Genomic DNA, 24,125 nt, shown 5'->3' on the forward strand with positions numbered 1-24,125 from the left:
TCAATCCCTGCTGAGGCACATGTATGGTCTGAATTTGGCATCAGTGGAACAAATCCATGGACCAAATGTCTTGTCAACAGTCCATGCTGGTGGTGGTATAATGATGTGGAGAATGTTTAGGCCCCTTAATACAAATCAATCATGGTTTGAATGCCACAGCCAGCCTTGCCATAATTTACCCATTCCCTTGGCTACTCCCGGCAGCACAATAATGCACCATGTCACAAAGCAAAAGTGGTTTCATGACCATGACTGTGAGTTCAGTGTACTTCAGTGGCCTCCCCAGTCACTAGATCTGAATCCAGTGGAACACCTCTGGGATATGGTAAAATAGACTGGCAGCATGACTGTGCAGCTGCCAAATCTGCAGAAATTATGCAGTCATATCAGCATGGAGCAGAATCTTGAAAGAATGTTTAGAGCATCTTGTGGATTTAATGCCACAAAGAATTGAGGCTGTTCTGAGAGCAAAGGGAGGCTCTGCTCAGTATTTGTATGATGTTCCTAATAAAGTGCTCTGTGACTGTGTCCAATACAGCCAAAAAGTGCTAGGACACGGTTGTGTATTGGCTCTACTTCAACACATTTGATTTAAAATGAAAGTGTAAAGTGTTAATTATCTTAACCTTTAATATGAGGATATCTGTGTTTATACCAGATGAATATAGTAAAAACTGTAAACAATTTTATATAGACCAAAACCTGTATATTTAATATTTAATTTTTGGTTTCCTTCCTTCTACTCCTTTGCACTGAAGTCAGTTCAAACCCCCATGACTAGATTGACTAGATTTATCATGATCCTTACGAGATAAAGGTCTCACCTATACGACAGTTGTACATCCATATCCGTTGTCCATCGTACCGGGAGCGGCACTTCATAACATTGTTGGTGTAATCTGATTCTGCAACCTCATAGTTGGGGTTTATCACAACCTGGGTGAGAAAAAACAAACCAAAGCATGATGTTAAACACGTGAAAGTTTTTCCCCTTTTACACATTTATACACTGTTAATAGGTTAATTTTAAGTACTGCTAAGGACCAAATAACACAGGTTTGGTGGTTGTCAGAAGACTGTGAGGGTGGCAGGGTGATCTAACAGAGTGACTGTTTGAAAAAGAAAAAGTTTTAATTGCTGCAACTGCTTCGGAAAAATTATTTTCTAGTGTGGGAGGTCAGAGTTTGTGTCGCAACCTAGAGATTGTAAATTTAGTTTCTGCAGCAGGTACAGAGTCCACAAGAAAATTCAGTGTCCTTCAACAACCCCTGCTCTCTTGTTTGAAGTCTGAATAAAATTATACTTTGGCTGTATGCCAAACAAAAGTAGAAGCCGACACATGGGAAGCATCTGTTTGGTCTGTACGACCACACTGGCTGGAGATGAGATGATCTTTCCAGCAGCAGATGTGTCGTATCCACCACAGTAAAAACAGACTGACCTGGAAGATGTAGTCGCCTGGCTTAATGTCTGTGATGTCAATCCACTGACAATCAATGTCGTGCCTGTAGGTATCCCAGCAGCCAACTGTAATTCCTTGTGCACCGAAGTTTGCACATTCGTACCTTTTCTGGATACCTGTCAGCATTCAAAAATAGTTTTCATTTTTCTATTTAAACCTGGCTTTGTTCAGAAAGTTCCATCATATCAAGCATTCAACGACATAGTCTTTTCAAAAGAAACAGGAAAAGAAGATGTCTGTATTTACCCTCGTCACAATTACTGTCCTCCAGACAGAAGCTGGCTTTGTGTCCCTCTGCCACTTTAGTGCCATTCAGACTCAGCAAATCATAGTGGGTGAAAACCTCCATGCTATGGTAATGTCTAGGAATGACAAAGCCGACAAGACGACAAAATAATAAATGTTAAGACATCCCCTATATATGTGTGTTTTTAGCTGTGTCACAAAAACATATATTATGATTAAGATAGACTTTATTTATCCCACTTGTGGGAAATTTACATGTCACAGCAGCAAGAGACAAGAATGACAAAAATAGAAAAATAAAAAATAAAAATATAAAAAAATACACGTAGCAATAAACTATAAACTGTTTGGCTCATTGAGGTCTCACCTGTGACATTCATGCCAAATCCAGGAGTGGTGTGCCGCCCGTGGCCTGAAGTCTGACTGGCCGTTGTTGTGGATCTGGGAGGAGAAGCGGAGAAGGCGGCGGTATGAGGTGGGGTCGGCTTTGTCAGCGCTGCTGGAAAGACAGTTCTCCTCTTGGGCACACTGCAACGCATACATGGGCCTGTCCTCCAGGTAGGTGGTCTGCTCTACAACCTGAGCATTGAGAACCAGATCTGGGGCCGCTGGGAGGGAGCGTGTAATGAGGAAATTACTTTTAAAAAATAGTATTTTCTACAGTTTAAGAATATATCTTAATTCTCTTCTACACGTATAAGGTATTTGTATTCTGCAGTTTCTTACTCTGAGTACATGAGACCCCAGCAGAGAAGCGTCCACCTCCTTTAGCACACTGGATGTGTTTCCCATGATGTAGACACTGATCCAGAGTCAGCTCAGTTCCCGAACACCTCACTCCGCTCATCACCACAGTGTCAGCTGAGGACTCTCCCCCCCAGTACCATGTTTCCTGACAAAAGAAAAGCACAGAAAAAACAGATTCAAATGAATGATTATCAAATCTTAAAACAATAGTTCACAGTATGAAGTTCACACACTTTTTGCTTCCTTTGCTAAGCTATGCTAACTGTCTGCTGGCTGTAGCTTCATATTTAAAAGCAAATAAGGGAATTTTCCATAATGTCAAACCACTTCTTTGAATCTGAGTTGAGTCAAAGACTCAAGTTCACAGCTCAGTTGCATAATTTCATCTATTTGTGCCTCAGTCAACTGGAAACAAGTGAGTGAAGATTGTGCTGCTTAAACTGTTTTGGAAAAAAGGATTTGTGTGGGACGGTTTTGAACCGATACATTATCTTTTATCTTTATATTTTCCTCTTGTATTTAATTTTCAGACACGATATCCTGGTTGCCCCCACAGGGCAAATCTAATCAAAGGGTGTATCACACATCACACACACACACACAGCAAGGGGTGCTCTGTTGTCCTCATAGCCTCTGACTCAGCCTTATTACAGCCTTTTCGCAGGCCACAGGGAAACCCATCCTAACCCTAACCCCGGTAACAGAAAACTCATACTTTCCGTCATCTTCCAAGGAAACGGACGATTCATGAGAGAGAAAGCCGAGGGATATGGATGTGGGAGTGCTTGTTGGTGGGTTGAGCTGAGGGATAGACATACAGCGGTATAGTTTAAGCTCTGTGTCATTTTTTCCATCTGGTGGTGGGATTTGCCTGCAGAAGCATTTAAAAGTCAGACGGGAAAGAGTCTCTGGAGAAACTGATTCTCTGCTCTGCTATGATAACAAAGAGCAGACGTTTATTATTCCTAAAGCTGCCGCTAACATGAGAACTCTTATGCAACAGCATCTTTCTGTACGTGGAGAGAGACTCGTCGTTAGGATACCTTTATTATTTGTCTTGGCACAGAATTACTCTGTAATAAAACAAAATAACTAGTCGTAATCGTGAGTAGACACTTCATTTCAGATGCTGGATCAGAGAAGTATCATGTTGTAATCTACTTGACTGGAGGGTGAGTGCTCGAGCAGTGACCACAAACACATGATGACATGTTTACGTGTTGCTCCATTAGAAGTTCATTGCACGTAATTGTCCCAAACACAGCCTCGTGAGATAAACAGCCCCAACCAGACCCAGTCCAAGTTCCACTCATAAACCCCCCTGCTGTTATCAGGGCATGTCACAGTGATTCACACATACTTTCCAGACCTACATAATCTTAAACACCACAGTGGTTTCTCCCCTGAAATAGAAAAATATAAAGAACACAAGTAGGGGTTTCTATCTTTACCAGCCTCTCACCTCATGATATAAATGCAGCACAGGGGTCTCCTTTAAAAAGCCAGAGGAAAACGTAAGCAGGACAGGACTGTGACGCTGCCAAGTCATGCCACTGGCTTTACTGGTGGAGGGGTCCACTAAACTTCAAACGAGAAGTCAAGGCTTTTCCCATCACTCCTGCTGAGGAGCTGAACGCTCATTTGTGTCATAGATTTAACGTGCTTGTCCTGCTTTCTCTGCTGACTGTGTGTTTTTGATGTTGCTAAGCAAGCGCCATCTTTATTTTGCCCTCTGGGATCAATAAAGTTTGAGCTTGTTAGAGTGAGAGTTAATGGCGTTCACTCACACGCACACACGCACACACTCAGACATTAAAATAGGCAGAACTGCCAGACTCATCTCATCTCATCCATATTACATGTGACATAACTATTCGTCTCCTACGCTGTAGAATTCAAGTCCATCTCAAAGAATCAAGTAAGGTTTACTTTCTAAGCTACAAATGAACCTAACTTTGTTACGTTGGTGCTATAATGTGAGGGAAAGGAAAGATGAAAAAGCACAGATATGAGCTGGGCCTGAGGTGCACACAGGTCCCACTGTGTACCATTTGGAAACTGCATGTGTCAGAGTTTTTCTATTTTACCAATTTAACTTGGTCACTAATGTAAAATTACTTCTACTTTACATTAACTTGACATTGCACAGAAACATATAATGATAATAAGGATGTAATCTCAAGAAAAGAACACTCCCATCACCAAAAAAATGAAGGAACCATGATGGAAACTATACATTGACATGCTATTGCTGCTACTGAATGGGCCTTGACCTGAGATTATTTTATTAAATATGAATAATTCCATATATTGATGATAAATGTGCGTAGTTTCAGTAGTAAATGTGTAAATATGAATCATCCAGTCAACTATGTTTATCACTGCTGTACAAGCTGTCATGCATAGGAGTTTCACAGTTTAGTTTGATACCAGTCCTGCTGTTGTTAAAAAGTCGGTGGTCAGTGTGAACTTTGGCATCCTGAATGCCACAGTGACCAATCCCACACATGTGGTGTGATGTGGTTTAGTGACTTGAGGAAGAATTCTGAAAAAGTTTTCCCAACATTAAATAAACTGGAATGACTGAATGAATGAATTATGAAATATCCAGTTTGGAGCACCACTGTTGTGTCAGAGCAGCAACTACATCCCAAACCGTCTCCTTTATCCTGAGAGCCTGAGCAGTAAAGATAAGTTCATCTTAAAAAATGATTTTATGGGAGTGGGCGTGGAGGGAGTCCTTACCTGGAAAGCGTGGCTGGCAAAGCCCAAACCCAGCTGTCTGCACACTACCATGGCCTCCATGGTCCCCCAGTTGTCACTGCACACTGTGCCCCATGCCAAAGTGCCGTTCTTTTCCGCCAGGACCTCCACACGACCCTCATAGGGGTTACGGCCACCACTTAACCGAAGCTGTGGACAGAGATAGACAGATGTGTCTTGCAGTGCCATACAAATAAGATCTGTTTTTGTTTTATATGTTGGATGGAATTACTCACCCTAGTGTGGAAACCCATGGCAGGAACATTACACCTGACAGCTGCGTCTTCTTCGTGGCTGCAGCCCAGAGCGTCACGGTTGAAGTAGCACTCAGTCCAGTGACTTTTCAAACCCAGAGCACTCCACCTCATTCATGTGGACCAGCCCAATCCCTATAGGGAAACCCAAGAGGCACAATGAATATTTTCATTTCTGTTGAACACATTACTAAACTTACTACGACTAAAATGAGCTGGAGTATTCACCATGTCCATAATTGAACAAAAAATAATCATAGAAGTGTCATCTGTTTCCATTACTTGGAAGAAGAAATTTGGTCTTTGGATTATGTAATAATTTTGGGAAACACAGGCCTGTGCAGCTCACTATTCCTGAGTGAAACAGCAGTAGTTGTAATAACAAGTCTGTCCAAAGACAGATGTAAGATTTCATCCTGTTTCCTAGAATTGTAATGCAAAGGAAACAAGCAGTCAGCTTTGTCAAATGAAAATGAGACACTTGAGGCTTGTTAAAAAAAAAACCCTCCCTGCGTCTCTTTCTCTTTAAAAAAAAAAAAAAAAAGTCATCTGAGGGTAGCAGTGTTTCCACAATAACATGTGTGAGTACTCCCTTCACGCTAGTTTTCTTCCCATGTGACTGAACAGGAATGTCTCTAGTGATGTGATCTCTGAAACTACAATCAGTGACTGAGATGGACTGGCAGTGAGTGGAGAAAAATAAATTCACAACAGGAAGAACACGGTGCTGTTGTAAACACACTCAACTTCCAGGTCTGACAGATGACTGTAACAGATAATAAAATACTGAACTTATCAAAGGTAGGATACAGAAAATCACTATAGGTCAAGTGCTATAACCAAAAAAAAGATTACATTGATATAGAAATACAGAAGTAAACTAATTGCATTTCCCTAGATGCACATTTTCTTTGTCTTCCATACAGGTGAAAATGGGAATCACTTTCTAGCACCACTTCAGACATTCTTGTTGAGTGACTTCAGAAAACAAACACAATCAGCTATTTCAAGTGTGCCGTCTGTGTGCGGTACCATTTTTGCATCCAGTGGCCAGCTCTTAAAAAAAGTCCCTCAAATAACCTTGTGTACTCTCCAACAAAGAATTCCTCCTCTGAAACTCATAAAGGCTGTTTTTTTTTTTCTTTGCTGGAAAATTTTGTGCAGTCTTGTGTTTTGCTGTGAGAATAAGACAGAGCAGAGGACAACTGTTCCAAGGAACATATGCTTCTTATAACGCTGAGGTATATTGCATTTCGCAGAATCAGGTTCCTTAGTGAAGGTAAAAACATTAATGTGCTACTCCATACATTCCCCAACGCCTTTATGTGCTGAGCGAAGGTCTAGACTGATTGGAGTGAGACACAAACAGGTATTGATACAGAGGCCAAAGATAAGGCGGAGGTGCAGTTCTCTGGGTTAGGTCCACACCTTTCACTTTCACAGCTGGGAGTGAGTTCGACTTGATGTTGTGCTTGGGCTTTTATTGAGTAATAGTGAAATGTCATGAAAGCTAAAAATCTGTGAACGGTGAAGTTCAACAACCCGTCACAGAGCAACTAATCTGCATGTCCCACCTTGTCCCAGTCGGGCACCAGTCAGGGCCTCTTTGGCGCTACCAAATCCCAGCTCTCGACACACGACGGTGGCAGCTCGAATGTTCCAATTGTCGTCGCACACTGTGCCCCACTCGCCGTTCTTCAACACCTCCACTCGCCCCTCACCTATCATAGCTCCACCTCTTAGACGCACCAAGGGTTGCTATGGAGACAGTCCACCAAAAACAAAAAATAGTGAAATTGTTAAAAAGAACTTTGAATTTAAGTGATTTACTTACCTGTTATATTGGATCATACTGTATACTATAATATTATGTAATGATAAAACTATATTTGGCCATCATTGTTCCTTGTTTTGCCAGTCTACGGTAAAAATAGGTGTCACCTTGGTTATAACTAAAAAATAAACAATCAACAGAGGGAATACTGATAATTTGATTCTATACTTAACAGATGTTTAGCATTCATCTATTCAAATGTTTCCAGATGCTTGACCACAGGGCCACATGATTAATATGCAGGAAATGTTGTAATCCAGAGCTTGACAGGAGTTGATTATAGTATAATGTATCTTATGGTTACTGAACTCTGCATTTACATCAAAAGCAATTGATGTAAAGTAAGCATTATGTAATGTAATGATGCAGTAACATACTGTGTTTGCTAAGCAAATAGGTTTTGAATTGAAAGTTTATGTCTTTCTTTTAAAATTAATGATAAATCAACTGAGTCTAACTCCGAACAAACAAACATCTATAATATGTCCAGTTTAAATCACAGAGACTAATATCAGCCATATGGTATAATAAACTGACTTGCTGAAGTGCCAGAGAGTCTGTTGAAATTTTTTCAGTTTACAGTTGTTCTCTTCTATGCAACAGTAAACAAGTAAAAACCCAGAACAGTTTTGTGCTGCAGTTTGTATTGCATCTGGATAGATGGATTTGTTCTAGGAGTCTCTGAAAATTAGCTGAAATGATCTTGGTCTAAGGGATTAAATGTTTTCTGGAATCATTTGAGTGATAGGGTTACTAACAAATATGTTTCTATCTATTGATCCCTAAGGGCATATTTGGCCTCTGTATCTGTATCACTGGGTACAATGCAACGACAAGAAACTACCATAACTTGAGGCCAGTGTCCAGAGATGTTGTTGTTCCAGAGATTTGGCATGATTCAGAGCACTTCCTTTCCCACCCCAAAACTCTCTGTCTTGCAGTGACGATGTTGACCACTAACTCCCTGTGCCAGTCAAGTACATGTAATCTGACCTACCTCCACCCTGTAGGCCTTCCTGAAGCCGGTGCTGACGCTGGGAGCAAAGGCACGTCCAGGCACACAGCTGACCACTACAGGCATGCCCTGCCCGCAGGTGCTGTTTCCCTTCAGCTCTATCTCCCTGCCGAGTTTACAATCGGGCCAGGTTGGCCTCGTTGCCTGGTGCAGTTGGACAGAGAAACCCCAGTAGTTCTTCCTTACGACGCTTGGCCAGCAATCTGAGAACACCGTAAAAATAACAGGCAACATAGGCCGCATATAGTTATTTACTGTCACATATAGATTATACTGTACAAACATTTATATATATCTTAATTTGTGTTAGTTTACATAACTGCCCAAACACAAATAATGACATTTTTCCGACTTTCAGGTATGAGTTCATGCCGAAACCTGCAGACTTGAATCCTGCCTGTTCAGTCTTTGTTACTTTATGTTATGTCATCATTGCATGGTAATGCTACTCAAAGATTGCTTTGAAAAATGTCCCACCGTCTGCTGGTGAGAGGATCTGACATTGAATATTTAATCTATGACCAACTGAGCTGCACTGCACTGATTCACATCAACAAAGAGGAGTTGATGACAGCGATGACAATATTTTATATCAAGTGAGTTTCTGAAATTCACAGGAATGAAAACACCTTCAGTAATCTAAGAAAACAGCAGTTTGGTTTGAAACAGTTTGAAGTAGTAGTGTTATTTCTTTTAAGTTCTTACGAGCTGTTTTATGAGATTTGTTTATTTTGTGTGAGGAATTGATTAATGCCTATCCTATACTGAGAAGCACAATGGTGATACTGTGGGAATACCTTAAAATTCTCATGACCCCATCAACTAAGAGTCACTGAGGAACCCAGCAACAGTGAACACTGACGCAGGTCTGAGCCTTAGAAGAGGCAGACCATGTAATGAGACCAGCATGAACTGCATTTACAACCCTCTCAGCTCTCACAGCTTATCCAGATGCTGCAAGGAGAACAAAGCTTCAGCTCCATTTGAGCACGAGAACAATTTGCAAGTTGTGTGAAATTTGATGAAATGCCAAATTTGACTGAGAGGTTTTTTTTGTTGGACTGGCATGGGCACGTTTGGTGAATAGGGCGGTCTTTTGTTGTTCCAGATAAAAGACAGATTGAATATGACCTTTCACCTGTGAAGCAGTGAACCATGTGAGCACAGCACTGTCATATACACACACACCACAGCTTTGTGATAAACAAAAAACAAAGGGTTGTTGCTGGTTTGATTTTATATTTAATCAAAGTCACCTTCTTTGCCTTAATCTTACTAAATCATAGACATTACTACCCATGCCCACAAGATGTGAAGATCCAGTTGTAAACCATATTATACATGACCATCAGACTGAGTATTTGTTAATAAATTACGTTCTTATGTCTGTCTGGTCTTTTGACTGTGGTTGGACTGCAGTGATTCTTCTTGGAGGGCAGATAGCCAGGTTTATTCCCAAAAAATGTTTGATTCTTGGCATTACAATCCAGACTGATCAGTTTAAGAGTTAAACATGTCATTCTCTTCCGTGCAGTCACCAGACAGAGATTAGCTCACGTGATTGTTTACTCATGTGCAGTGAACATCTGCTTCGAACTCAACTTCAGTTCCCATGTTAGCAGATAAAAATTATTAGACACAAAGTGTTCTGGGAAGTAGCTGTCTTTTGTTAGGGGCCACATATTGATCATGATATTTAAGAATGGCACCATGTTATCGCTCGTGCTCGTAGGGAAATGATTAGATGCCAAAAGAGCCACTGTTTCAGGGCGTACTGCACTTAGTTGTTTCCCAGCAAGGCCCATCCCTCATCCTCTAAGACTTCCTAAGGCAGTGTTTGGCTTCTTGTCAAGAATCTCCAGGCCCAAGTCTGTTTAATCTCAATGTGGAAAATGGAGGGGTTGACAGATGACCAGTGTAAACAAACTTAGTTATGTAACATTTCCTAACATTGGTCTGATATGATATAACATTCATAAACAGACTAAGACTTGAAAAGCTCCTACAGGAAATGCAGTATTTTAAACACATAGAGGTGTTTGTAATTTAAAGGAATGTGTGGTGTACTTCAAATGATTCCTTTTTACATGGGTCTGAATTTAAAAGGGTTCATTCTATATGTAAAACCACTACATTCCCATAACCTAAGCTGCAATTAACTCAGCTAAAAGCTGAATGTTTATGCTAGAGTTTAACTCATGTGAAGACTTTAATCATATTTAATTGGCCTTATTTAAACCCTGCTGCTGGCCCAGCACCATTACTCACTTGTAGGGTCGGGTATTGAAGCGTTTCACTCCGGGGAAGCCATACATGCCACAGATGACCCTGCTGTTCATCTCTGTCCACTCCTCATTACAGATCTGTCTCCACTTGCCTCCGTCTTTCACCTCCAAAAAGCCCTCAGTGATGGGAATCCTTTTCCTTTGAGAATACGTGGCCCTGATCCTCATATCCTCCACCTGCACTGTCAAACCCTGAGACACAGAACAGAGAAAAAGTGTCATCACTGCCCGCAATACTGCAGATAATATATACAGTTCTGACCGTTGGAAGTAGATTTTAGTCCAGCTGCAGACAACTGTGCCAAACATAAACCATTCAACAGGATACAACAGCCAGTCACAGTCCTCAGGGGATGAATCCATCTAACTTCGGTGATCCCGGTGATCATCAGCAGTTTGACCGTTGTAGTGAAATGTCCTACTGGTGATCCCTTGACATTTCATTGTCCAGTACTTTGGTTCATGACCAGAAACACAACCAATGACATTACCATCTGCCTGTACTTTGCGTTTAGTGCTAATTAGTAGCTGCTGCATGCTACCTTTCTAAACTGAGACAGTGAACATAGTAAACAATATACATGCTTAGCATCAGCACATTGTCCAATGTGCAGGCTCACGGAGCTGCAAGAAAAGACTCGAGAAATTGAGTCAACTCTCACTATTAAAGAGAACAGACAGGTCGACCTGCTGCAAAACAGTGCAATCAGACTTTGACTGGACTGTGTTACTTCAGAGTTTCAGTGACTCATGGTGTTCTGAATAATGTTTGTAAGTAAAATTAAGAAAAAAAAAAGAAAAATGGAAAGATATTGATGGTAGTTTGTAGCAAGAAAACAGATTATTCTTTCACTTGGAAATGTCCTTCATAACACCAGTAATGTCTCAAGTGATGCATCTGTTTTTCATGCTACAAATCAAACACATGGATCCACTATAAAGCCCATTGCTGAAATTTTTGTTTGTGAAATTAATGTATTCCCATGCAAAAATATCAGCATTCCCTTGCATACTATGTCTCAATTGAGTCTTATTATTTAATTCCCTCTAAATTATATTACGTGAGGTTGCAGAGCTATATTACATTAAACTTACCATGAAGTTTCCATAAACTATTTTTTAACAATGACATGGTGTCACTGCTGTATAAACATGGTTATATTATTAGTGAAGTGAACATCATCTCGAATGAATTGCCAGCTTTACAGGACATGGTTTGATTCATACTCTGGACTTCATGTGTACTGTTCCACTTGATATATTGTAAATACCGCAGTCTATGAGTCATGCAGGAAGATTGCGTTCTGAGAAATATAGTGAGAGTGTTTCAGAAAAAAAAGAAAATAAATCCCACTGTAAACTTTTAGGGACTGCACTGTTCCCACACACGCTTGAAAATACAACAAGTCGAGCTGAAGATGAAATCTCTGTTTAAACTTGTTATGTGTTGGCGAGAAGCCTCAGCCTGAATGTCTGGAATTTTTACTCTATCATTGCTGTGTATTCTGAGTTTAGGGTGGAGATTTAAGAGCCCAAAGGGAGTTGGTGGACAGCATACATTATAGTAGAGATTTGTCAATGCCAGCTAACAATGTTTTGACCCACCCCCACCCCATCCCAAAAAAATGCAGTAATTGGTAATTCATTTGTTCATTGGTAATTAATTCACTCATTGGTGTTTCATACTTAATAATTTATTGGTTTTACTGGATATTCACATATGAATTGAAATATATAATTGTCATTATTTTCCCTCTTGCAACAGTAGGCCAAGAAGATGATATAAACCAGTAGAGCACAAAAGGAGAAATACCATTCTTTGTCTTGAGGAGAAGTGTGAGGGGAATCTAGGCCAAATGTCTCTTCAAAGACTTCCCACTTTGCATCTTGAATTTCATGCGTGATAAGAGAACATAAGAGATAAGAGAGCACTGATTGGAGAAGTTAAAAAAGAAAAACATAATCCATGAAACTCTAATTTAAATTCGAGTGGTTAAAGAGGGAGGCTGTGGTGAGCACGGCAGCTGACAGGGTTCAGGTTGGGAGAGCATCTGCGGGTGGTCCACGGTCTACTATAAAGGGCTGTAAAGCCAGCTGGTCACGAGCAGGGTCACCAATCCAGTTAGCATCATGTGTCAAGAAGAACCCTAAATCATGAAGGAATGGTAACCTTTGACCTTCAGGGCTTTATGGGAAAACAGCTACCTAATAACTCCATTGTTAATTTCCTTCCTTGAGCCAAGTCCTGCAGTTTGTTCCTGGCTGGGTGTGAGGTTACACTGTGGTTGCCAAAAAGAGCAAAAAACTCTGAGCTGCTTTGTGGTATGTGAATGCTGATCTCAGTAATTTCGTAACAGCCAGCTTCTTTAACTGTGCAAAAAAAAAAAAAAACAACCCAACATTCAGGCATGTCTCCCAGAAATATTAACGCTTGCCCAGAGGGTGGTTTCCTGAGATGCCGTCAGCCTGAGGGAATGCTCAAGGCTTCAGGGTGTCTGAACACTGAAGACTGCAATGCAGGAGGAGCCACGACTAAGTAAGACTGTTTCTACAGTGGCCCCAGTCCTCCCACTGACCACAGTGGTTAGAGCGGGTAAAAACCACTCTTTCTTGAAGAGATTCCTGCTGGCCATAGCATGACAGAGTGTTTTCCGTTGGTGCCTGGCAGGATGGGAAGGTGAGGGGACGTGACCATGATCAGGGATCTGGTATTCTATCTATCTCAGCGCTGTGATTTACACTGAAAAGCAAGATGGGGATGATTTAGTAAAAAACATGTATCAACAAAAAGAAACGAAGACAAATGAAAACCATACTCATAAATCATTTAACTTAAGTACACCTGATACAGAACATGAAATCATACAGAAAAATCACAGAACCAAAGTAAAACCAGGTGCGAAGGTTAAAATACCAGACAGAACAGGGGTACGGGGTGCGTATGAAATGGGGCACTGAGAAGGGTCTGACCAGTGTTGCATTTGGCTCAGAGAGGGGAAACTGGCCGTCTGAACATGTGAGACTAAAAGAGAGAAGGATTGATACCCACAGCTGGGATCAGTCCAGGCGTCCCCCCCCCCCAAGACCCAGACCACGAGACATAAACTCAGCAAAATTCTGTTTGGCTTAGGCCCAAAATGGCCTTTTGTGAAGCCATGCAGGCAAACTACTACTATAGTGCAAAGAACATGGACCCATGATAAGCTGTCGTCATATCTGTGTAATAAAATCGGAGTTATAGCCAGCAGATGTTTAGCTTATATTAGCATAAAGATTGGCTCTGTCTAAAGGTTTGGTACAGATTTAAAAAAGAAGTTATGTTAATTTGTGAGATTTCATTGAATTTGTGAGGTGTTGGTAGGCAGATTTTTCAAATCTTTGGACAGAACCAGGGTAGCTGTTTCCCCTTGTCTCCAGTCTTTATGGTAGCTTAAACTAAAAAGCTGCTGGTGGTAGCTTCCTATTTACTATACCATCTCATCTAATTCTCGGCAAGAAAGTGAGCAAGGTTATCACCCAAAATATGGAATAATTTATTCTTTTAAGTGCAGGAAATGTGGGTGGATATCATCAGGGTCACTGTAACCGTTTTGGCAATCACATCAGCCCAAGTCTTCCCATCCTCCAGGTCATACTGAGTTTAATTTTCAGTGGGAGATTCTTATAAGGTTGCCTCATCTTACGGTTAGTCTGTGACTGTAGTACTGTAGTGATTCATTCATTCTGTGGATATTTCTAAAATACTTTTTTCCCGTTCAAATGTGTCACACATTCTTGTTCTTGTTTGCAAGTGGTGCCTGAAAAAAAAGGAAAAAAAAAGAAAACATTCTTCATTTAGCTCTATTCAGTACCGGTCTCTGAAGTAAGCTTTGACCATTACTGAACTATTTCCAACTGGAGAGCAGCAGACTTGTTTTTCTGACCAGGACCCCTTTAGAATGTAGATGTGTGAACATGAGACTATGGTCTAGCCAGTGTCTGACTAATGCTTCCACTACTGTGCATTTCTTCCACTTTACTCAGCTCTCCAGCCCAGCTGCACGTTTATTTCACACGTGCCGCCACCCCCCTCAACCCGTCCACTGCCCTCCCCACCTTACAAAACATGGCAAGTATGAATGATAATTATGCCACAGTTCAGATGAAAAGCAAGAGAACAGCAAGGCTCTTTGAAATGACTTTCACATCTGCCCCACCCCACTCTCTGCCTCACCGGCCCCCAGTCTGCCTGACTGACTTGACTGAGGAAGTGTGTGTGTTTGTGTGGTGAGTAGTTGTGTGCTTTGCATCTGGGATGTCCATTACAGCATGCTGCTCCCATCATGGCAATGAAAAAGAATCATTACTACAGGTAGACTAGACACACGCACGTACACATCTCAAGCTGGACAGTCTTATAAATTACCAATATTTCATGAAAATGAAATATGTCAGAAGAGCTAGCTGGACCTGACGCCGGCATGACTTGTTATTACACATTAATCAAAATAAAACTGTTTAATGCAGTATCAGAAGGTAATGATTTTTCTTTTTAATTTACTTCTTATCCAGAAACTGGCTGGATTAGAAGTAATTTTAAGATGAGTCTTAATGGTCTGCATTCAAATTTCCTCACATGTACTTAAAGGAATAGTTCAACAGTTTGGGGAAAATGCTTTTTTGTCTTCTTGCTTACATAACACGATTCACGTCATGTCTCTTCATGTCTATCCTTTAAACATGAAGCTATAGCCAAGAGATGGTTAGTTTAGATTAGCGTAAAGACTGGAAGCAGGAGGAAACAGTTAGCCTGGCTCCATCCAAAGGTACAAAATCTTCCTAGAGATTACAAAACCACCTGTAAAGCTCCCCAATTAATATGTTTCATCTTGTTTGAATTATACAAACACAGCAATATTTCACAGGGGGTCACCTGCAAGATTTTTTCTTGTCGGAAGACATTTATTCTCTGGGCTCTCATCACTGTGAGTTGGCCAGATGACCGGCTCACACCCCAAAAAATTGTCCAGCACATAACCTTCCAATAAACCACAAGTTTCAGTTTCTACACTTCAGTATTTGAACTGATTATGTACCTAAGATATAATCTGAATATATATAATCTGTTAAAATAAACCTCAGTGGTGCTAATAGGGAGATTCTGTTACCTTTGGACAGAGCCAGGCTAGCTCTTTCCTTTTAATAACCTGGTTGTAGATTCATACGTAATAGACAGACATGACAATGATATTGATCTTATCTATCTCTGAGCAAGAAAAGTAATAATCATGTTTTCCAAAAGTCAAACTATTCCTTTAAATGTTAATGTTAGTATGTGTTGGAATATTGAAACGGCACTGTGCACCAAACTGTGAATTGGGTCTATAATTTACAGCATTATGATAAAAACACTTAAAATGTGTGAATGGTAAATCACAAAGTCAAGCTATAAATAATAATGGTCAGGACTTTGGGCACTGTGCAGCCAAGAGGAGAACTGAGGCCACAGTGGGATCCAGCTGCTGAACATGTGGTGGATCTGTCTGCTACTCTACCCACAAGAGAGAGAAACTGGCTTAGGCCTCCTGACATGCATCAACCCTTTCTCCCTTCGATCATTCTCCTCCTTGCAAGCCTCTTGCATACATCGTGTTGGAGGCAACTCCAACTTTGGATCAGGTTTCCTTTTGTTGTATAGCACAGAATGTGAGGAACCAACATTCCTGAAAGGGGACACCATCGTGCCTCATGGAGAAGTGCAGCTTTTGTCCTCCAAAGAATCAAAAGGCTTTTTAAGCCACTGCATTCTGTTATTACAACTGGCTTTAAACGTCGTCATGTTGATTCAAGATCTAAGTGTTTGGTCGAAGTAAACACACTAAATAGTCTGGTGGGCAACCGCAGCTGCTTTTGGTGCTGATTTATTTCTTGTTCCTTCAGGAAGACAACTGAGGATGAACTCATCTAGATTTGTTTATAATGATGTATGAGGTTCTACAAACAGTAGTGGGTGATTTCTTTATATGGAAATAGCTTATTTTCTTTACCTGCATTAGTTTGTGAACAATCAAAAAGGTGCAAATAGGAGTGATTCAAGCTCACATGGGGTCAATGTATTATGCAATGATTACACAAGTACGCAGCAATTCCAGCTTTTTCGAAAACACATGCTAAAGAACATCCTGGAATAACTCCTATCAAACTTAACCATGAACCTGTAATTATCCTTAAATGACACATCACGCTCTCTCATAAACATCTAACATATACAGACTGAAATTTCAGACATCTTCTGATGAAAGAGATGAGTTCATGCCATGCCATGATCCCATGGACACTGATGGAACGTGCAGCGAGTCATTCCCACATGAACAACAGCTGAACGTGGCTGAGTTGGTAAAAAGTCTCCAATAACAGATGATAAACAGAGTTTCCTAACATCCCAGTGTTTGGTTCTGCTGACAAATGTAATCCTCCCCTACTGACTGAAAGACTTAAGCCTCTGCGAGTCGCAAACACATGTTAATAAACAAGGCAACTGTGTCTGGTTAGACGAACTTAAAAAAAAAAAAAAAAGACAAAAGAAAAACTTTGCATTGTTGTTGTTGTTGATTCCAAGCAGTGTTGTTGGAATAGGGATTAGATGCTGCATGTTCAAATAATTAACATTATTCATGACAATGATTCAGTCTCAGAGGAATGTATGTATGTTCTGCTGTTGTGTTTAAAGTATTGCGTAACCAGCTGAGAAGGTTGTGCTATGCTAAGTGGTGAGAAAGGTAAGAGAGGTCAGATCAGTAACAGACAGCATTAAGACGAGCATAACTTAGACGATGCAGCAGTTAGGAGGGGTCAGAGGTTAAATCATGGCTCTGACTGGAGCTTGGACTGCTTGAGAAGAACACCAGTAAGCACTAGCAAAACGACTCTGACTTTTAACTAATTTAATACTGTGTTGTGCTTATGGGATAACACGTGCTTGATTGACTCTAAAACTCTAGACGTGCACCTCGTGACAGTGGAAGCTGCTGTTTTCATTAATGACAGGCTGATGTTTTCAGTAGACTATTATTTGTGGTCACAGCTGAACTTGCCCGAGTGAGCTTTATGGTCCTATCTTGACATGGCCCCATATATACTGTGAAGTAGTCTCACGATGTAGCCCTCACAGAAAACAAAAATAATTACTGTTTGGAGCAACTTAAAAACTACTCATGCTTACTAAAGGAAATTGCCTGTGATAGGAGATTCTGTGACTCAAACTCAGACTGATCAGGTTAAGAGCCAAAAGGTGTGATATTTGAAAAGCAGTGTACCTTTTTGAAAGTTTAAAAGTATTCATATAGTGGTGAAGATACTGATTTCCTCATCCTTTTGGTATTGACCTTTACTTGGACTGTAGTACACACATGGTAATGGGTAATGGGTGTTACCTCTCCAGTTTGAGCACAGAATGTCAATTCATGCTGTGAATAAACAGGACTGAAGGAACAGTGCTGCCCATTGCTTACGTCAGCTCAAGCAGGGTTAAAGAGGTGTATGGCTTTGGCCAGACCGAGGAAATATTTACAGGGTGGGGGACTGAACTGCAGTAACACCCCAGAGACCCTAAATACACAAAACAAATAGTGAACAAGAGGGTGCTGCTTATATACACGACCTGTAAAAACAAGAGCGTTGTGAATAGGGTTCAGTAGTCCATAATTAAATATTTCAATTTCTCCTTTCTTTCTATTCCTCTATTCCCATGACTCAGCATGAGAAAGATACACAAGGATTTTAGACGATCTCCTCAGGCGTGTTGTCTAAAAATTAATTCACTAAAAAACACAGTCACTGCTCTGGGTGTTGTAGAAAGAACGGCAACACAGCCAAATCTACCACCCACCATCTAGTATGGACAAACAAAAACCTCTCTATCAGTCTGGTTTTAATAAGGAAAGACTGTAAGCTAGTGTTTTTTAATAACCTGTTCTCAGACAAGCTGAAGGAATGCCTCTATCTTTCTGTCTCCCTCTCTCCAGTCACATCCACAAACCCACACTGACTTTCCATCCGGTACAGAGGCGTTCTGTGAGAGCCAGACAGGATGGTCTTCCCCTTCTCTGAGTCATCTCCAAAATCTCCCAGGCTGCAGAGTGGGGGTCTGGTGAGGGCGGGGAGAGACTAATAGGAGCCTGGCAAAGTCATTAGTGCAAATGGTGGAGCAGACAGCTCAAAGTTATATGCCATTATTTGCTGACTGGTGGATCATTTCACTGGCCTAATGTCATGGCAGATGTGACTACCTGCATGGAAGAAATGCTGTCTCATTTTCTCCAGACATGCTGATTTATTATCCACTAGATCATAGTTTTTAATTGCTAGTTGAATCCATTTAATCATAGAGATTACAAAACACTGGAGCCAGTTTCAGCAACTGTTCATAAATTCTTGTTAACTTTGGCTACTTATATCGTATGTGGAGATTTACTCTTCACTACACTGAAATGGACTGCACACGTACTAGTTTGTATGTAGGAATTAGTTGTTACTAAACATTTATGCCCCCAAACTGCCAGGTGTAACTGGTATAGTTAGATAGCTACCTTCATGAACAAATGTATGGTTAGCTTGCTAATATGTTAAGCCAGAGAGGCAATGGAATGTGGTCGATACATCTGACACTTGATTTAAATGCTGTTTAATAACGATGTAAAATAGAATATTTGAATTACATTTCACAAAAACAAGATATACTTCAATTTATGAAACATTTTGCCAGTCACCATCAGACTAAATGACCAAATAGCACCGGTCAGGTTAGAATAATTGGCTATTTCCACACTCATTCTAAACTGTATGAAAGCTAGTAACTCTGACACACATTTCTTTATGTATGCATACAAAGTATCCATCCAGCCATCCATTATCCTTAAGGGTCACGGGGCTGGGGCCAATCACAGCTGACACTGGGCAAGAGGTGGGCTGACGTATAGAGACTACATACAAAGTAAACATACTGTATTAACTACAAAGTCACACATACAAGAAAGTAAGGTTAATATATTTTTTGGTCTCTTAAAACTGTAATTTTTTACGATTTCTGCTACACTCATGATGCTGCAGCTCTCAAGTTTTAATGGTGCAACCTGATTTGGGTAATCACTGGTTTGAAATTAGCTTGTAGTTACTAAGAACATAAGAAGGGCTTTATCCAAAAACTTAATGGTGGATTTACGAATAGCTGCTGCAACCAAATCTTATCCTGTAAGCAGATTTCCAAGCACCAGCGCTGGAGCAAGGGTGTAAAAGAGAAAATGGACAATGTATATTTCATCACACAGGTTTTTGGTATTCTGTTTAGGACATGTCAAGACTGTGTTCCGATGCAGCAAAATATTGTTGCTCTTAATATGGACAGACAGACAATTCATATACTTCACTACTCAGTCTGGAAAGTTGGCAGGATTTGACAAAAAATAGGGCACTTGGAGCTCCTTAGGAGCACCATGATAAGGTTTTTCTTTCATCCCACGCCTGTGCTCTGTTCTGTTTTTTATTGAGCTGAACATCTGTTCAGGTTACGTGTGTGTACTTGAACCATGTGTGGATGTTACTTGAGCGCTATCAATTATGTGATCCACTGATCCCACCCAGGTGTTTAAATTAGTGTGAGTTTAGATGCCCCTATTTGCTGTAAGTGTACCGTATACATACAGGATTGATTGTGTATACATTTGTGAGTGTGCTGCTCCATGTGAACCTACCATCTCGCCGTTGGCCTGGTTCCGGATGAACTTGAAGCCTGGAATGCGCTTCTGGTTGCATACCACCCCGACATCTTCTGAATGTTTGCAGTCAGACACTCCAAAGCCGTTGGACTCACACTGAGCCAGGCTCTTCTCTCCACCTCTGCAGTGCACATTGTCTAGCCAGATACGACCTGGAGCAGAGAGAGAAGACATGGGTGAATGGACGTGTGTCTTGATGTAGATGCAGTTTTGATCTTGTTTTTGTTCAGTGTTTTGATCTAAAATTTCTCTGAGGAGTTTTTCCTTTTCTTTGTCTTAGCTGATATTAATATCTTTGGATTTTGGACTGTTGGTCAAACAAAATTAGCAATTTCTGAACATCATCATGAGCTTTAGCTCAGATGAGCATTTGTTCCTTTTCAGTCATCAGTTACAGCCAGTATACATGTTGATGCCACTGGCTCGGACTGCAGGTCTCACTTGAAAAGACACTTTTGTTGTATGTGCATGCCCTTGTTAGAAATAACATCAGATAAAAATAAAATGTGAAAATGTATTATATATAGGGGAATATTTTATTTGAAGCAGTGGTTTCAACATTGCACCTTGACAGCCTAAGCTGTGTGCCACACCCTAGTGACATCTATTTCAACATTTCCACTGATGTCTAGTCACAGAGACAGTAAACCTACTCACGTGGAGATGTGTTTGTGTCTCTAGCATAACCTGACGTGTTTTTTCAGCTCAAAGCTGGCCAGTAAATGTTGTCACGGCTGAAGCCGATCATCTGCTGTCCAGCTGGCTGTTCTGAATCAGCCAGCTGAAGGAAACCACATAAATGTGTCCATGGAAACCACCAACGGGCTGCTCATCATCCTGGCAGTCTCAACATGTTGCTGAGGAACATCCTGATCATACCAAGAAAGTGACTGCATGTTATACGGTCACGTAGCCTCCTCCTGGCAGCAGATGATTACCTTTGGAACTTTTTTTTTTTCATAGTAAGAGCCAAGTTTTTTTTTTTTTCTGCTGCTGAAATGACAGCAGAGATTCCAAGTCAGAAACAGCTTGGTCTCAGTACACCCCTGTCTAAACAAATGTTCAGCATTGCCAGTTGTGATAAATTTGGATTGCTGCATTAAAACCATCATTTGCACGTGTTATGGGAATGTAATTTCACAAGCTGGTGAAAAGAGCGGGGAGCACAGCGTGCAGAGAGCCATTAATTTTCAAATTGAGCTTTTATTGGCACTTTACGTCAAAAACATTGCCTAAACTCGAAATTATAACAAACTGGACGGAGCACGGTGTTCCTAATACAATCGTGGACAAAATGGATCCTGTGTTATTAAACACTGAGTTGGCAAATAATAGCACTGCAATGGCTGCTGGGAATTTGATTAGTAACAAGGCAGGAAAACCACTGCATCCAAAAGGGATGTCCTTGTACTTGTTATGTAGTTATGTCTTCAATTAAAAACATTTGGTGGTTTATTTCACCAGTCAACATGATGATGGGAAATGTAAAAAAGGCTCTTCATCACTTTTATGTCTCTACCGACATGAAAGATAAAAGTAGTTCCCGTTCAAACACGTGCACGCAGCTTCAAGTGCTCTCCTTTCAAAAATGATTCTCCTACAAAATAAACATCTATTTGTCACGAAAAGAGAAGCTCTCCTCATCATAACCTGGCAAATGTTTGATAATTCCCTTGTGAGAAATGGCACAGTGCTTTTTCTGCACAGACTATGTTAAAATTAAACCTCCTGCCCCTCTCACCCCTCTTAAAAACATGCAATTTCACAACATTCAAAGTGTTTTTTAGTAAACTTTCAGAAACTCTGGTGGGGCACACCCTAACCCAATCCCAAGTGCCTCCATCTTCATATTCAGTGTAATGTAACTAAACCACTGTTAAAATCAAGTGCAATCAGTTGTTTTTCTGCTCGGACAGGACATGCATATATACATACATCTAACTGGCTGTTAACTGCTTCTCGTAAAAAAAATGTATCTGCGTGCAACATTATATGCATGGAGTATATTACTTCATAAATGCTGATTCTTGAAATTGCTGTAATGACTGTGGTGCTTTGGGGAGCAAATAACTGAGTTAATTACTTCATGTTTGAAGTGGCTGGATGGATGTGGCTGACCCAGTGGGAAAAAATGTGCCTTTAACAAGGGAGACTGTTTTAATTAACAGCCACCACCGTACACGTACCACCAGCAGCCAGCAGCTACTGCATTTACAGAGTCTGGAATTCAATCGGGGTTTTTTTTAAAAACAGCGACAGAGGAATTCATATAAGTCAAAGAAAAAGGAGATGACATTATGTCTGTGTGTGTGTGTGTGTGTGTGTGTGTGTGTGTGTGTGTGTGTGTGTGTGTGCACGCATGCCTGGTTTACACACCCAGTGTTTCCAGTCCCCCCCTCACCCCCCCTTGTACTTGTAATGCTCCAAACTGATTGGCGTCTCTCACATCTCCTCTAATGGGGAAACCAGTGCCTGAGGGTATTAGCAGTCAGACAGGGGGAAACGTGTACCTCATTCAAGGATTTCCATGGAACTTATGAAACTGTATGAAGAGATATACTGCTTTTGGATGTGTGTGTGGGTGGCTGCTGAGATTAACACCCTGTGACCCTCACCTCAGCTTAGACAGCTGAATAACGTGGTTCTGAGATGGATTTTCAAGTTTAAAAACACTTAAATTATATCTATATTCCCAGAAATGACAAATACTTCTCCATGCGGGTTTTCTTACCTTCTCCTCTTCCGTACTTGGCCGAGGGCGACCAGGACTCGGCGTCCACGAAGCCGAGCTCTCTGCACACCACTTGGGCGGCGTAGATGGAGAAGTCATCATCACACACCGTCCCCCACTCTCCATTGTAGAAAACCTCCACCCGGCCCTCGTGGTGTTTCCGCTTCTCCCCGGCCAGACGCAGTTGGATTACAGGGGTGCCAGAGTCTGACTGGGCACTGCACAGCGCCCACGTGCACAGCGAAACAAACAAGAGACAGTGGATGGCTACTGGGCGCAGCATTGTGCAGGATGAGGGAGTAGAACACAGAGATCTAGAGGGAGATAATAAGAGAAAAAGACTGTGAGCATCACCACCGGAGGCTGTTTCAAACTGTTTTACACTTCACTGAACTATGCTTTTGATTATTTCTAAATAAGATGGAGGTTTAAAAGTGCCATTTTCCAAAGGGTTAAAGAGAGGGCTGAATGTTATCTGAATACAGGAAGAAGCAGACAGTAATTTGTGGTGTGTGGTGGTTTTGTCCATAATTTAGGCCACTGAGCATTTTCAGTATAAAATCTTGTGGAGAAACAGTTTGATTTGGCCATAATCAGGCTGCCAGAGACCTCTCGCTGGCCTCTGTGAAACCACAAGTATAAGTTTGAGAATGACTGACAGAATTCAGCATATAGTGAGCAAACGGTGAGAACACATTTGACTACCAGAGAATGGGGTTTATGTTTGCTGAGATGAGGATTCCTCCCTCTGTCTCACTGACAGCCTAATGGAGAGCAAATGTGGGCTCCTGCAGGGTGGGTGCTGTCTCTCTCATTTATCTGCTGATCTGTGTGCCTGGAGGCTGCTTAACAGAGGTTCAGAGGGAAAGTTGACTCCACCTCGATATTTCATGGCAAACCATGAAAGTGTCAACGGAGGGACCAAAAGCCCTGAGGGAGGAATGCTCCTGGAGTTAAAGGAGGGAAGGAAGACAGTGAAAGTAAGGAGACCTCCTCATCTTCTAGTGCGTGGGAGGAGGAAGGGGTGCGGGGGGGA

At 41.1% G+C, this 24,125-nt stretch overlaps 1 protein-coding gene across 1 annotated transcript in view; it reads right to left on the reverse strand.

Annotated features, from left to right (window-relative positions):
* Positions 1-24,125, reverse strand: part of LOC108899702 (lysyl oxidase homolog 2A-like) — a 28,531-nt gene that overhangs the window by 3,230 nt on the left and 1,176 nt on the right. Inside the window, 14 exon segments of the mRNA XM_051074615.1 lie at positions 825-936; positions 1,442-1,578; positions 1,709-1,824; positions 2,076-2,316; positions 2,435-2,600; positions 5,201-5,368; positions 5,455-5,550; positions 5,552-5,607; positions 7,047-7,230; positions 8,304-8,444; positions 8,446-8,524; positions 10,590-10,798; positions 20,335-20,510; positions 23,090-23,403. Coding sequence (XP_050930572.1) covers positions 825-936; positions 1,442-1,578; positions 1,709-1,824; positions 2,076-2,316; positions 2,435-2,600; positions 5,201-5,368; positions 5,455-5,550; positions 5,552-5,607; positions 7,047-7,230; positions 8,304-8,444; positions 8,446-8,524; positions 10,590-10,798; positions 20,335-20,510; positions 23,090-23,372 — 2,164 coding nt within the window. The 5' untranslated portion in view covers positions 23,373-23,403.

The sequence above is a fragment of the Lates calcarifer genome, linkage group LG12 (genome assembly GCF_001640805.2).
Source record: "Lates calcarifer isolate ASB-BC8 linkage group LG12, TLL_Latcal_v3, whole genome shotgun sequence".
In the NCBI taxonomy this organism is placed as follows: domain Eukaryota; kingdom Metazoa; phylum Chordata; class Actinopteri; family Centropomidae; genus Lates; species Lates calcarifer.